The 16,528-nt window shown below is 40.2% G+C and overlaps 1 protein-coding gene across 2 annotated transcripts in view; it reads right to left on the reverse strand.

Annotated features, from left to right (window-relative positions):
* Positions 1 to 1,235: 1,235 nt before the first annotated feature.
* The window catches only part of prkar2aa (protein kinase, cAMP-dependent, regulatory, type II, alpha A), a 48,435-nt gene continuing 33,142 nt past the window's right edge, over positions 1,236 to 16,528 (reverse strand). For both annotated transcript variants that reach the window (XM_069660222.1, XM_069660221.1), the window contains exons 4-11: positions 11,813 to 11,949; positions 9,391 to 9,497; positions 6,490 to 6,631; positions 6,019 to 6,120; positions 5,674 to 5,748; positions 5,465 to 5,530; positions 4,933 to 5,071; positions 1,236 to 2,601 (exon numbers count right to left, since the gene is read on the reverse strand). In XM_069660222.1, the coding sequence (XP_069516323.1) occupies positions 2,477 to 2,601; positions 4,933 to 5,071; positions 5,465 to 5,530; positions 5,674 to 5,748; positions 6,019 to 6,120; positions 6,490 to 6,631; positions 9,391 to 9,497; positions 11,813 to 11,949 (893 nt within the window). In that variant the 3' untranslated portion in view covers positions 1,236 to 2,476. The remainder of the gene's footprint in view (positions 2,602 to 4,932; positions 5,072 to 5,464; positions 5,531 to 5,673; positions 5,749 to 6,018; positions 6,121 to 6,489; positions 6,632 to 9,390; positions 9,498 to 11,812; positions 11,950 to 16,528) is intronic.

Genomic DNA, 16,528 nt, shown 5'->3' on the forward strand with positions numbered 1-16,528 from the left:
TATGCTTGCTCTTGCCTAAACATCTCGTATTAATGAAGCTTTGAGTTATGCTCTTGAGCCAAAAAATCTTTGCACACTGTTTATCCGAGTTCAATTAACATCAACTAGTGTAAGTTTAGAAGCATATATTAGGGTAATTACCCAAATTGGTAATAGTAGTATGGTAACAGATGGATAGTATGTTTATGGAGGCTGCATGGTGGCCACGAGATAAACACTTTCCAGTTTTAGCCTCCTCCCTTCTTTATATCAACTTCCATTTAAGGAAAACTACAAAAGTGACCGTTTGAAGTCCTAACAGCATGCTAGCTAGCTCATTTGCTTACTTTGAGCATTAGAAGTGTATTCAGAACAATAACATTTGTTGCATAGTAGGAGGAACCACAAGTTTATGCTTATTAACAAACCAATTCTACGTTCTTGGTTATTTCTCACCACCACTGTAACGTTACCTACATGTTTAGCCTCGAGTTGGGTTGGTCGCCGGTACTTGTCCTCCTCATAGAGCTCATGTGTTTGACTGATCTGCAGTCGGCTTTAACTTTCGCAAAGAGGGAGAACAGCTGATGACCGTCATTGACATCTGCTCTGCGATCAGTTTCCAAACATGGGTACTGCCTCGTCTATAGCAAGAGGAAATGCTGCCGTTGATCTTTTCATTAGTCTAGCCCGTCATGCCTGCCACCTGGCGGATGGGAGTGTTAGTAAATAACAAAATAAGAGAAAGCTACCTGCCTCTTTGTACTGAACACTTATTTAGCAATTACTTTATAGTATTGAGGTGCAGTGATGTACATTTACAGTAATTGATAATAATCAGACTTCTTTTAGAGCTGAAAAATACAGGCCAATATTGTATTAATTACTAAATGCTGACTCACCTGTGATGCTGCATTTATAATTTACAGTAATTGCTGCTAGTATGCTAGTTGCAAAGGAAAAATTCTTTAATAAAACAGTTGGCCAAAGTTTACTTTCTCTGATTTACAGCACTGCAAACATTTGCATCACAAATTATCATGACTTGAATTATCATCTCAAATGGTCAACAAATGCTAAATGTTATGTGCTAACACTTTGTACATCGTAATGTTTTTTTCTTTCATCCTTGTATAAGTATAGTGAGTGGCTCGATAATCATAATAACAGTTTTACCACATTTTACACACATGAAATTGAAGATGATGGTGTTCGTTTCATCAAATCAAATAAAGAGACACAATTTTTAACAAAATGTTTGCTTTATTTTTTTCAGTTTTTTTATCCAGGACAACTCATTCAAGGATAATCAAGGAGAAATAAGCACTACTGTTTTCATTAGAATTTTTTTTCTGTTTTTTACATTTTGTCAGAGATGGATGGTGAATTTTATCAGAATTGGTCAAAGTAAAACAAAAAATAATAAATGAATATATAATAACAATACATTAATAATTAATTCAATACAATGAAGTGTGGCGTCAATGATAGAATAACAATGGCCCAGAAAACGTAGGGTTGTTATTGTTTTCACTGCTTCTTCTGTGGTACTGCAATAATCACCAGCACTAACTCAACTCAACTCAATCAACAACAGTAGAGGAAGGAATGGAGCGCGCCCACAAAGTTCAGCACCCCGGCCTCCCAAAGAGGAAACACTTTTTTTATTTAAATAATATTTTATCAAAGCTTCTGTTTTTTATCTTCATAAAACGTTTCTAAAACTTATCTGTCTTCTTTAAACTTCTCTTTTTTTTTGCCTTTTTGATTTTAAATTTTTCGTCTCCATTTTACCACAATGTGACTGTTTTTGCAAGTGTGGTAACCTATGTGTTTTTGCGGGTCTGTATCTGTACGCCTGTCTGTGTGTGTGTGTGTGTGTGTGTTTGTATGTTGGTGTGTCCTTTGCTGACGCTTGTTGGAACAACTCTTGAGTTGTTTAAGTGCTCACGTGAACGCAAAGCCTGCACACATGAAGCGTGATGATGTATTGTTTTTAAACAAGTGTATGGAGTGTGTGTGTGTATGTGTGTGTGTGCATGTGTATTTTATGTCCTTACACTGCTTTGCCTGTATTAAGGTCATTGCAGCAAAGACATTCATACTGGGAGGTTGAAGCTGGCTCAAGCAACAAGGCGTGTGGCCTATTTAGCTCTGTGTGCATGGTAATGTGTGTCTGTGCATCTACATAGACAGCTTATCAAGGAGTGTGTTGAGCTAGTATGTGCACGAGGGTGAGCAGACTAAGTGAAGTGAGCGTCTCTCAGTGCCTACATAGGTGTCAGTGTACATGTCTGTGTATGTGTGTTTTTAGATTTTGTGTGGAAAATGATGTACTTATGGGTGAGCCAAGTACAATTTGCATGGCCTGTGTAAAGCTTATTATGAGTCTGTAAAGCCACTGCATGATGTGAGAGAGGACATATGTCTGTGTATGTGTGTGTGTTTGTGTGTGTGTGTGTATGTAATAGAAGGCACGGAGGGTGGTGTGGGAGGCTCAGTCTCTCAGGTCCATGCTGGAGCCGAACAGGGCCACTAGCTGCTCCTCGTAGTGGGCGATGTTCCTCTTCATGATCTCCTTACAGGAGCCCAGGAGGCGCTCAAACGCCTGCACGTCTATTACTGCAGAGAGAGAGAGGGAGAGAGATGTTAAGCGTGTCTGCATGGAGTCATCTCAGCTGCACAAACGTGATAAAAGGAAGGCGTTTTTACAAACAGGTCCCGCAATAACGCTGTAAAGGACCCTCATCATTATGTAATCTTTGCTACGTTATATTGAACTACACAACAGCGGCACATTGCTGCCAAAGTGTTTGATGTTTTGCTGCCAAACCCGCCAATCTGTCTTCATACCCCTTATACAGAACGGCTAGGAGAATAACGTGCAACATCGCGCCTTGGACAGGCTGCCTAACAGGGGCTTTGGTCACAGTCCAGACAGCTATCTGCTAGATAACACACTACAAATAACATGACAAATCTTAACTGAGATGTCTTTTGAACTCCTCAAACATGCTCCATCTTGAGCATTACAACTGAAGAAACAATTTCAACAAAGGCAATTTTTTTTAATGCAGCCATAAAAAATTGAGCATACTGTTTTAATATGTGCTGAGACATTTGTTCATTTGTTGGATCCAGGTAAAAAAACAGTCCTGGTACAATCTTAAATGTCTTTGCAGGTCCCCAGAGGACCCTTTAAGTGCTGCTCATCTTCCAGCCACAACACATCAGGGAGAATGACGCGAGTGCAACAGACAGCATCTTTTGCTGCAGTACAGTGACAGACATTTTTCCCTGCTCGAAAGCCGAGCAGCTGTTTAAGGACAAGCTGCTGTCCAGTTAGAACAATAAACTGAAAGTGCTCTGAGAGACAAAACAGACAGCTAAGTATATGTATTGAATGTGTGTGCCTGTTTAATTTTGAAAGGGAGACAATAGGGAGTACAAAAAACAGTTTAAGCAGATCTCACAACAGACAGAAGAGAGGAGACAGAGAAACATGACCAGCTGTTAAAAATCCAGTGTTCATATCTAAATGTGAAGAGCTGCTCATTCACTGTAGAGCCTGAAAAAGGGCACCCACTTTAAAAGCTAAATAATTGCGGAAAGGCCTTCAATCAACAACAGACAGGCGATGACAGACGATGTGAAGAGAAAAACACAGATTATGGATTAAATTAAACCAAAATGCGACTTGATATCTCATGACAAACTACTGGAAAATCCAAAAAGTGGAAAATTAATACCATAGACAGTGTTGTAAGGTCGAGTGGTTTAAAGCTGTAATCTCAAAGATTTTCTTGTAAATAAAAGTCTGTTAAGTCACTATCTATCGCCGAATGAGGTAACACAATGGTGATAGAGCCCACTGATTAAGGCCTTTGCATTGTAATATATAGTATTATTACGAACTGGGTGTCTGTGGGGACATTCGCGGAAAAAATAACAAGCGGCGCCCAGTTATTGACACGTTTTCCATCACCCAGCAGTAGTTGGTCTGACAGAGAGGGTAAACAGAGCTATGAAGCTGTTTTTCTGGCCTCTGCAAGTGTTGCGAGTAAACAGTAATCTACTATGGCTGAACAAACAAAGAAAAGATCGATGACTACAGATACAACTTCAAAAATAAGTGTAAATCTGATGAAAAAGAAACAAATTTGACACTCAAATGAAGGCAAACAGTCTAAAAAGGAAAGCGACCGTCGGTGAGGGATCAAGAGTTACAACCGTAACAAAGGGAGCCAACCGTAGACGTCTGGTTATCTGGGATGAATGCGCCCACACTGCCCTTTTATCGCCATAAGGTGCTGCCAAATAGAACGAAACTGAGAACTTAGAGATTATATCTTTAAATATTGGTTATAAAACTGTTTTTGTGGGCGGCTGTGGACAAGTGGTAGAGTTCGTGGGTTTGGGGGTTCGATCCCTGACTGCTACAGTCACATGTCGAAGTGTCCTTGGGCAAGACACTGAACCCTAAATTGCTCCCGAAGGCACAGCCATCAAGTATGAATGTGTATAGATACTACTTGGAGATTGGCACACTGAAGGCCTTTGCCATCAGTGTGTGAATGGGTGAATGTGACATGTAATTAAAAAGCGCTTTGAGTAGTCGAAGACTAAAAGTGCTATATAAGTACAGTCCATATAGCATTTATTATTTAAATGAAGCTCTTTCTATTTGCCAGGGGTTTTTTAAATCTATTAAATTAAAGCTTCATAAAGCGCATGCAAACTTCTTCAGAATGAATGGGCTTAAAGCAACACACGACAAAACTTGTGTCATAAAGGAAAATTCGACAATCACACAGAATGTTCATATAGTATCACATTCCCTGTTATTGGTGGAAATCTAATCTTGTAACGCAGCTACTTTATATACATATTTGACTTCATCATGGTTTTTCTTGTGAGCAGACAAAAGCATTTAATGAGTGTGTGATTTCTTACCCAAACACTTGACATTGCCCACTGCGTAGGCTGAGGCGGCCCGGGGCTTGTTAGTGACCAAGGCCAGCTCTCCAAAGTAATGACCCCTGCTACAGCGCGTTATCTCCACCTCCACATTGTCTGCGTGGTCCGCCTTCGTCTGCAGGGGAAAGAGGACAGGTTTAAAGGTTAGGAACCACTGAGCGCCTTTTTTCTGACCCCAGCGAGCAGCACTCGGCAGCTGAGCAGACCCTTGGGATTCCCCCTGTTGCTAGGCAAACCAGGGAACACTTTTCTTCTCCGTTTGTCTTTACTGGACAGTGTGGGATGTTACTGTTGAATATTCTACTGCTGCTAAGAGTGGTTAACATTTTCTAGCCTTTCTTTTAAACTATTAAGTTTTTACATTACAAGTGGGACTAAATGTAGAGGAAGTGGAGGGGAAAATGTATCTGGTTGATGCAAAGTGGAATTAATTCAACCTCACAGTAAAATCCCGACATTAAGACACAGAGAGGTGCAAAAGGTGAAATGAGGAAGGTGAGGATCTTACTTTACTCTTCATCATGATCTTGACCTCCCCAGATTCTACAACATAGAAGCAGTCGGCCTTGTCTCCCTGAGGAAAAAGAAAACGGACAACTTCTGAAGACATTCAACATATTTCAGCAGTAAGTACTGCACATTTAGGTTGAAATCCTAAACATTTCAATGCTAGAGTTTTGCTCTCCCTGTAGGACATCATCTTCATCCATGCCTTACCTGTGTGATGATGCGCTCACCATCTAAGAACTGCTTCGCTCCTAATACATCCACGATCTTCATCCTCTCTGTTGCCTGGACAGAAAAAGAGGGTATTGGTGAGGCAGGAAGAAACCGTAGGAGTACAGAGGATTGTTTCACTGCCTATGCATGGCATCCTATGGATGATACTTCCCTCCCCCAATACCTTCATCCTCTCACCCTATTTTTCTGCTTAGACCATTTACCACACACCTGTGTACATATTTAGCTTTTCTCTTTTGTTGGAGATGGGGAGGGAAAGAACTTAATCCTGTTGGAGTCAGTGAGAGGACTTTCTAACCGGCCTAAAACCGCTCAACTCACCTCCAGTGATTTGAGTAAGGGCACCGACTCAATGAAGCACTCGTACATCCTCCTCTTCTTGGCATTGGTCTTCACAATTAGTCTACGAAATGTGGCACGGTCCTAGGGAAATCAAACACATGTAAACAAACACCTCCTGAAAGCAGGTTCACCCTGAGAGCGAGCCACTGCTGCTGGTCCTCCTCTGCTCGGCCACAGGGAGGAGCTGCAGCAGCAGAAACCATCTGAGCAGAGCACCAGCTCCATTCATAGATAACAGAACTTCATTCTTAACATGTCTGAGCATCGGAGCTCAATGTATCAAACTACTTGGTGTAAACTGTGATACTGTTTTACGTGACTGAATATATCTAGCAAACACAATGAAACATTTAAACACAGTAAGAATGGAAAGTATAACATATCCCCTTGAAATCTAAAAATGCCTCTGTGTTTGCTGTTATGTGTGTCTGTCTTTTTGTAAGCTCTTACCAGCGCCCATAGCGCCCCCTCCTGAGTGGCGATGATGGTGGCGGCGCGTGGTGTGTTGTACATGAGTGCCAGCTCCCCGAAGCTGCCCTTATTGTCATACTGACCCACGCATGTCCCCGATACGGCTATGTCATACACACCCCTGTAGAGAGAAAGAGAGAAGAGAGGGAGCGAGAGAGAGTTAGGGAAAGAGAAAACCAAATAAACAGCAAACGAACAAGAAAAGACACATAAATCCAACACAGGAAAAAATAAGGTTAAATGACTTTGACTTATTTAGTTTAGCCCAAAGCATAGCGCTGTCCAGTGTTTAGTTTATTGACCCACTGACTGGTTTAAATAAACATCTAATTACAGACTGTAGCCTCTGGACAGGACTCTTAGTTTGGCACACTGGGGGAGCAAATCATTGACTGTGTTTGTGTTGGTGCACTCGTGTGTATAATTGTGTGCATAAATCTATTAAAGTGGATGTTTTTGTATATATGCAAGCACACTAACAAAAATGTTAGTCATGGTTGTATATTTATGTCTCTGATAGGCAGTAATACTTCAGCAGATCAGCTCAACCCCCCCACTCCCCCTCCCCTCTCTCTGTATGAGGATTAAACCTGCAGAAGGTAATTTGCAGCTTTGTTGCTCGGCAGGATTAACAAGTAATTTCTACTATAGCCTGTTCTCCCATTGGCTGAGTAGTGGGGCTAAAACCCTTGTCGCTGGAGGAGTATTAATTTAGTTTGACTGGATTACCATGACGATAGGGACGATGATCACTTGCGTGGTCGCCTACCCAAGCACAGATAAATGAGACCATCTACTCACTGTTTAAAATACTGTGCCGCTTTTTCTTATATAGAGAATCTCAGCAGGTGTGGAAGATGTGATCATTGAAAAGTTTCACACAATAAATCTGATTGAGTCAAGACGTACACATGCAAAACAAAGAGCAAAGATTCTAAGATAACCCCTTTTAGTTCTTTGTAACACAGTCAACTCAGACATACCCTCCACAATCAACCAGCTAGTTTAGGATTGTAAAGTGACTAGTATATATTGAGGTGAACCACTGAAGCTGGGGGACGAATGGATATTCCTTCTGCACTGAAAGGATGAGAGTATAATAAGGACTTTCTCTGCTTAATCAACCTTTGGGCAGCGCCTTTGGTGATTTTTAACCTCGTGAGATAGATGATGCCACATTTTAACAAGAACAAAAAATCTGTCTTGGGGCAGAGCTTCACAGGGATTTGTAAACACAACTAAGATGTCTCAATGTTATAGCAAAAACGCAAGCACTAACGCTGTGATATGACTAATGCAAGATAGAGAAGGAGAAGAGAAGGACAAATAAGAAGAAGATGAAACCGATAAAGATGAAGACGTCGAAGAAGAATAAAAAGATTAAGAAGACAAATAAGACAGAGAGGAAAAATACCAAGAAAATTTAGAGGACAAAGAAAAAGAAGGACGAGGAGGACAGGATCTAGTGATGAATTTCATGTGGGACATTTACCTGTGTGATTCGGGTACAGTCAGAAAGCAACAATGATCCTTTTCACATCATACACTATGTTACCCTGACCATCATATAGTATTTACTGCTTATCATTGATCATCTGATCGTTTACTTCCTCTCTAAGCTTCAGAGAGGAATTGTTTAGTTCAGTATGTGATGGATGCTCTGTACTTTAAAGTAGCACATAGGCTGGCTAACTGCTGGAAGGCACAGTTAAGCTCCTTTTATAACTCATCAAATGATCAAGATGTACCATTTCTAAAATGGCTGAGAGTAGACGATCCCATCAGTTTAAGCTAATGGCTAACATTATGATATGCTTGCAAGAATGCAGTAGAGATGTATACACATGGCTCTATTACATAATAAGACACATTGTTATAATAAAACAATGTGTTACTCTGACTCTCTTTCCTGCTTTTCATTTTCGTTCCTGATTATCCCTCCATCTCCTTTTGTGTCCGAGCTGGCACCCCACCCTGCTGATAACATTAGCGACCACCTACGCCTTTAAGAGGCCAGGGAAAACCCCGGGATAGTATATGACCAAGCAGGCGTGCTGCTCTTAAAGGTCATCACATGTCTCTTGTACAGGGAGCATGCTGTGTTAGAGAGTAGTGTTTATGCAGATGGAAAGATAGCACACAACAAGTGGAACTGTACTGCTGTGCTGAACTGATATGTGCCATGCCAAGAATGAATCGAGGTGGGATAAACAATGACCAACAACCAGAAAAACACTGGACTCACTTTGGTAGCAGAAGTAAAAAAAAAACCTCAAGTTCTTTTTCTATGCTATCTTAATTAATACAGTAATATAAATGACAGTAGCTGGTGAATTAAGTCTAAAGGACTAACATGGAAACTTTCAAAGTTTTATCCTCATCCATCATGTAAAAATAATTAATTCAAACCTACATGTTTTATTTCACTTTTTTACACTGCAAGTCCCTCAATTTTATTAAAATTAACACATCCACCTGCAGCTTGGTTCATAGTAATTGTTTTCCAGTAAAAATGTGTTATTCATCACACCAGGTAAGACAGGGAGAGAGAGACTTCAATGTTCGTGCAACCTAATTCTGTATTCCAGCCCAGGCAACAAAACCCGTCCAATAAAGGCCTGTGTAGACAGCGACAGTTTACATTAGTAATATGACAGGAAATTCACACACAGCCTTCATACTTACTGCATACATGGACACCACAATAACCATAAACAGTGCTGTAAACACAAGCCCCATTGTATGCAATTTAAGCAGTTTAAGCATTTATTTATGCAGTTTAAGCCTTTTGTCATCTGAGCTTGCTCACTAAAACAAACAGCATTTGAATAAACAAATGTGCCCTGTTTTTATGACCCAATGTGAGTGTGTACCTCCTACCTTTCTATGACGTAAAAGTTGTCTCCATCGTCTCCCTGGTCGATGACGTGCTCCTGGGGCTGTACTCGTAACTCAAACATGGCGTCCAGCACTTCTGAGAACTGCTCCTGGATTGGGGATCAAAAGGAAGAATGTCAGACACAGATGAGGTGCAGAAACAAGGAATGACAGTGAAAATCTGTTCGACAAGCAGCTCTAAAAGGCATGTAGCTCATGTGAGTGAGAAAGTAGACGAGATGAAACTCAATTATCCCATTAGGGAAACTATGTGAGGAAGAAGACAATAGAAGAGGAGGGGGGCATTTCTTTTCATATCATGGCACTTTCTCCTGGATGTGCAATTTCTGCACCATGTTGTTGTCTCTGGAGTCCATCACAATGTCAAAGAATAATCAGAGTAGAGTTCAGGTGCTACATAGTTCACAATGTTAATGTTGGGTGGCTGTCGCTCAGTGGTAGAGTGGGTCATCTCTTAATCGGAAGGTTGGGGGTTTGATCCCTGACTGCTACAGTCACATGTCGAAGCATCTTTGGGCGAGACACTGAACCCCAATGTGCAAATAAAGATATGAATGTACATAGATACTGTGTGATACATCAGTGTGTAAATGAGTGTGTGAATGGGTAAATGTGACATGTAGTGTAAAAGCACTTTGAGTGGTTGGAAGGCTAGGAAATCGCTATATAGTCCATTTAAAAGGGGCTATATGTAAGATTTCACATGTATTCATCAATCAGATGTCATTTTTTATTGCCAATGTTTAAAGGGATAGTAGAGGAACTGATAAATTGAGACCTTCCCCAACTTCCTCCATTGCCCCTAACAGCCTGTGGGGCTGATTTTTATGTGAAGCACTCGGGACGGTTTTTCTGCGAAATAAGAGGATGTGACGTATCTGCGCGTTCATGAGTACCTCTGCCAAGAGCTCATTCTCCGCCACTACAGTCAACGGTGTGCAACACGAGACAACACAAACTGTGAAATGGAGATGGATAATGTCGACAAATGACCAACACCAACACAAAGTACACACAACGATAAAAAAAACAAAAAAATGTTTTATCTAGTGAAGCCCGTCTGGCCAAACAGGAATGTGACCGACATCATGGGGAAAACTAGAGTCAACATCGGCAGGGCATGCAAATCATGGAGAGACCTTCTATTGCTTTTGGGGATCAAAACAGAACCACAACTTATTGTTGTCATAGAAACAAAACTCAAGTGCAGCGATTTTTCTCTTACTGGGTGCAGCGTTTTTTCCCTCACAGCACAAGTGCTTCATCCCAGCTCTCTCTCCAGCCACCCTGCTCTGCCTGGCTAATGTTAGCTGATGCTTGTGATGGTTTGCTGGTTCGCCGGTGTAATTTGCCGTTTGGTTACGAAGCACAATGCCGGAGTCATGCGCATTATCCCAGCTAGATAACATCAGCTAACTCACGCAGACTCCCGGGGCTTTTTGTGTCTTCGGCAAAAACCCCAGATGCTTGTTCACGTGTGTGAGAACGTTGACTGCAGTTCCCTCAACGGCTGACTGTGTGGCTAGGAATGAGGATTTTCTGAAAGTTACATATTGCACCTTTAACAGAAAAAGTGTTTGAAAAAAGATCTAATAAATTGTAATACTTCTCGGCCAAAACAAACGGGGAAAAATCAAGAATAGAGACATCACTATAAACACGTGGCTTTCAGAATTACTTTTAGCATGCAAGCCAATCCACTTGTTCCCAAAGGCTTCAAGCCAAGTTGTTGTATGACAGTGACAAAATCGATAATTTCAGCATAAATTGTACACATGCAAAGATGTTAACAAGTTCTTCTTTGTGCCATTCCCCTGAGGTGAACAGTAACATTTATGAGAATCTTTTGTTCAAATTTGTCATCTGACCTGCCCCATGAGAAGTTTCTTCCAAGTGTAGTTCCTGAAGAGAGTAAACTGATTTTATATGCTGAGTGATCAGAACCCTTCCATGTTGTAAGCAATAGTGCTTAAATAAATACAAATACTTTTTATATACTAAACTTTTTTCCTTGCTTTTGAGGCTGTACTTAGTCATGTTGTTGAATTAAAATACATTATTTCATTTTAAAGGGTGTGTCTTAATCATTTTTGCTTATGTATAGATGAAGCGAAAAATATAATCAATCTCATGTGCATGTGCTACAGTTTTGGAGAGTGAGTAGGAAGCCAGGTGTGCTGGTGGAGTCAGTTTAGCAATAAACCGTGAATAAAACTAAAATTAAATGTTAAAAAAGTGGGAAAATAAATGAAATAAATGCAGATCCTTTGATACAGGGCACAAAGGGTCACTCATGCTGTTCTGGATGCTTAACTAAGACACTTAACGCTGGGTTTTCTTTCATTTGTCACTTACTAATGTGTTTGTGTGATGCACAGGTCATCTTGTGTAAGTTTTATTTTACCTGATCTAGTGTTTTAAAGAGTAGGATGTCTCGGCAGGCCTCCTGCAGTCTGCAGCGCTGCTCGTCTGTTTTTGGATGGACCACTCTGGGCTCCGTGTCCTCGTCGTCATCATCTGGGTTGAACGCTTCCGCACACACTGGAGGGGAGACATTTATACTGATTTTACACAATGCATTAGCATGTCCAGTATAATTCCATTAGGGTTCATTTTCCATTTCAAAGCCCATACTTTTCTCAGACTTCTACTCCAGTACAAATAGCTCAATATTTATCATCTAAATAAAACATTTAAAAACCTAGCTCTTAACACACATTACATTCTTACTGTTTTTGCTTTTGTGTTGCAAAGCAATTTCAAGAACATTGTGGGAAGGTACTGTGGCTCACTACAGTTTTTCTGCCCTTGCATATGACTTAAAATCGCTGCCTTCCCACATCGAAGATACCAAATGGGTTCACACAAAACTAGCATGTTGTTTACTCATTTGGAATCTTTAGCCAACCAGGCTCTATATTCGAGAAGAATTCGCCCATTGTAGCTGTTAAGTACGGTCCCCTGTGAAATATCTGCCCACGGAGGGAAACTAAAGAGTGCTACCTAAAATCATACTTTTTTGTCTTGACTTAGTGAAAAAATATTATGTCTTGTAACCCCTTCATTGTTATGCCCTTTTGCTAAATAATAACCAGGGATGCACAATATTGGATTTTTTTGCCGATATGCCGATATTTTTCAACTCTTTTTGCTGATTGCTGACATACATATATTAGGCATATGTTTTGTTCCACATAATTGCAGAGAACATCAAGTCTCCCCTGTAGTGGAGTTGATATCATGCCTACTCTTATTGTAGAGGTCCACTGGCAGATGCAGAATTAACATAATACAGTGCTTTTTAAAATGTACACATTCACTGGGCAATATAAGAAAACCGTATGCCACACTTCTGGTCTTCTTTTGATAACATCATGCTCTTTCAATAAAAGAAGCCTGAGCTATTTAATTTTAGATTTCAAAAAAGCAAAATAGTCTGGACACTACTTATCTAGATGTGGAAATTACTAAAATCTAATTCAATACTTTTCCATAGTGCACAGGAGTCAGTTATATTGTTATTCACAGAGCACATGATCCAGATAAAGTTTTTTTCGGGCACACTCAGAAATGCTCCTAGCCACAGTTACTACTGAGTGTGGAGAAAAACTACAAATGACCTTGACAACAAGGCTAAAAAAATAAAAGGAGAAGCCAGTCAACAGATTGCAGGATGCTCAGGTAGTGACGACCTTCTCAAAAACACACTTCCACTATACTTGGAAGCAAATAACAGAAAATGGTCATTTTTGTTGTTGAAGGAAAGATTGATATTTATTTCCCGTGGAAACAATCCACCCTTAATAGCACTACTAACTGAAATTTGACAATACTTAACTAATAGAGGTGCTATTACAGACACTATATCCACTTTATCTTGTGTAAATGTTTCTACACTAACTCACCCACACAGAGTACAGGGAAAGGTAATATGTTACACAAGAACACACAGAGCTGAAGAGGCGACGGCTGTCAGGAAAGGGAGGAAAGGATACAGGGGACATTACTACTGCAAGACATTGAAGGATGCCAGAAGTGGGGACATGACACACATGCACAGTGACATGTTTTATCACAGTGGCTGCCAAACTTTGAAAAGGTCATTTCATTTTGTCCCTTTCTATCTTTGTTTCCTCAAACTTTGTATGGAAATATCTAGGTCTGTCTCTGTGCGTATGTTTCTGTGTTTGTGTGCAATCATGAGTATAATTTCTTATCTTTTAGCATTCATACCAAACGTGTTTGAAGCAGTTTGACCTCTAAAGGGTCAAAGTTTTGTCGTTAAGTTTAGCTCTGTTGGGCAGGTGACCATAATGGACAAAACCAGAAAGTACAAAATGTGAGTCACAGTCTCTAACAACCACAAAGTGACGCATTAATTAGCAAGTAAATACAGCCAGTGTGCCTAAAAACAAGGTATGAGTATGGAAACAGTAAAAACATGCTGCTAATTGTGTTCCTCTCTGGTATGAATGCCATGAAAAACAGATAAGGCAGAGAGTCTAGGCAGGTCCATCCTGATTAGCTTAAGTCAAATTTGTTTGATTTGTTTGTTTCCTCCTCATTGCCAGAAGCTCTGTCTTTCCCTGACAGCATGATAGGTCATCAAAACACCAGCCAAAAACATGCTTTCATTTACAAGCCTTGTTCACTTGTAACAGAGCAGTGTGCATTGCTCTAATGCAGATACGTAATCAAGACTCTGTTTCAAGAAAATAAAAAAACACTGTAGACATGATCTATGGTCCTATGTTTCCCATCAATGACTGTATATATAGATGGACAACTAGTCTCCATCTGCTCCCATTGTACGAAATTGATGCCAAAATAGCCCCCGTAATAGGCGCTGCTGTGACGTCATATGATGCCTGAGTCTGGGCAGTAGAGATCGGCAGGTGGCGCCGCCGTAGCCGCTTTCGCTAACCAAAACGCACACTTAACTTACCGAAAAAACTGCAAGGATCTCGCTTGACTGCGTGTTAAACAGCAGAACAGCTTCTTTGTGTTGGTCTGAGGTTAACGTTCACCGGTATGGAAACGTCAATGACTGTAGCGATTGTTTTAGTTACGTTTCCTCTCGCCGTTCGTCCTCCACTCTGCTAATCCAGAACTGATTGGCTACAGGAGCCGTATTTGTCAACAGAGCTATCAATCATCACTTGGACGAAAAATCAGCATGATAATAACTAGCTATAATGGTAGAAACCATGATTGAGAAAAATGTATTTGGCGTGTATTTTGATTTTATAGTTTGACCCATGTCCCACCTGTTAACATGGGGAGGCAGGCTTTATGACCTATATTGCAGCCAGTCAGCAGGGGGCGCTTGAAATGCTTTGGCTTCACTTCTAGGGAGCTGTCATGTCGTCCATCTATATATACAGTCTTTGTTTCCCATGTTAAAATTATAGACTGAACAAAAGTCTGGATGACGTGACAGCTACCCAAAAGTGAAGCCAAAACATTTCGAACACCCCCTGCCGACTGGCTGCAATATAGGTCATAAAGCCTGCCTCCTCCATGTTAACAGATGGGACATGGGTCAAACTATAAAATCAAAATACACGTCAAATAATATATATACTGTATATTTTTTTTTAGATTTTTTTTAAATTAGTCATTTGATGCTACAAAAAAGGGTCATAACATAATTTTTTACTGTGTTGACAAATGAACGGCCAAGAGATGTAATTGACACTTATGGTGTGTACATACCACAGAAAAAATATTTGCCTCGCATAATTTTAAGCATGGAATCATTTAGGTGTGCAAAGATCACAAGCGAAGCAGAATTATTACCCTCTAGAAAAACGGTTAAATAAACGGCATCATTTCTGGGTTCATTACCTCCCCCGGAAGAGGTTTCTCTAATAGGCACAAACTAACGCCGTCACCGTTTCAGTTTCACTGTAAATTGTAAGTCACACAGAGGCCACACTCTGATTTAATAGCAATCAGCTTCGCCCGTCATAAATTTGTGTCAACAGCCACAAATTTTTATCCTGCCATTAACTTGTCACTCGACCAATTCAATTTCATTTTGATTTGAACACAATGACACTAAAGTCATTGAAGTTTCCATACTCATGAATATCAGACCAACGAAAGAGGCTGGTCTGCTGTGCTGACGTTACAGATTTTGCTGTTTTGTCTTTAAGTTAAATCTGTGTGCTTTGGTAGCAGAAGGGACTGTACGTCAATGCTGTGGCTTCACCAGCGGACCCGTACAGTGTAGATCATTAGTCATTAGATCATTAGGGGTCATTAGTTAGAGCACACAGATTCCTAATAAAGTTAATGATGTCCTTTCTGAATTTGCCGTGCATGTGCTCTTACAGGACATACTTAGGTCGATCTGGTATTAATTTCAGCACCATCCAGTGTTACGTTGGCAACATCTTAAGTCATGGTGACTTACAACTACAGGTTGGAAACCATTCAAATTCACCCAGTGGCGAGATTCCGGAGGCTATTTTAAGCTGGTATTAATGCCAACACTACACTAATCATTGATTATGGAATATGAAACATTAGCTACTAAAATTTGTCTGTATGTCCAGCAGTAGACTTATTCTGCAGTAGACCTATATTCTGATGATAGACGTTTTCCTCAGTAAATAAATGTCAAGTAAGTAACTCAGTTTAGGCAAATTACTGACTTTCATACATTTGATGACTGGAAAAAAACTTGGATATTTCATTGAGTGATGTAATATTATTATTATTATATTCTTTTTTTGTGATGAAACTTCTTGTTTATATGGGAAACAAGCTGATTAACTGATTGATTTGAATGTTTTCTCATTGTATATTCTGAAATACCTGGTTCTTACTTACACTCAGTAAACTTGTATATACAAACACATTTGGAAGAGTGTCTTTAAAAAGCCATGAGAGAAGAGAGATTTAATGGATGTCCATTTGGGTAATTGTTGCACATTGTTGCAAAATGGGGGCAGTAAGAAGAAAGCCCTAGTTAATTCAGAAAAACAACACGTTAATCTTACAAATCCCACTGATGTGAGGATTGCACTCTCAGTGCACTCTACTGCACATTCAGTGACCAGAAAAACAGAAGCACCAGGTCAATATAATACATTTACGGAATACAGTAGACTGC

Source organism: Semicossyphus pulcher, unplaced genomic scaffold (assembly GCF_022749685.1).
Source record: "Semicossyphus pulcher isolate SPU_LCO1_2020_fin unplaced genomic scaffold, fSemPul1.0.p SCAF_13, whole genome shotgun sequence".
Classification (NCBI taxonomy): domain Eukaryota; kingdom Metazoa; phylum Chordata; class Actinopteri; order Labriformes; family Labridae; genus Semicossyphus; species Semicossyphus pulcher.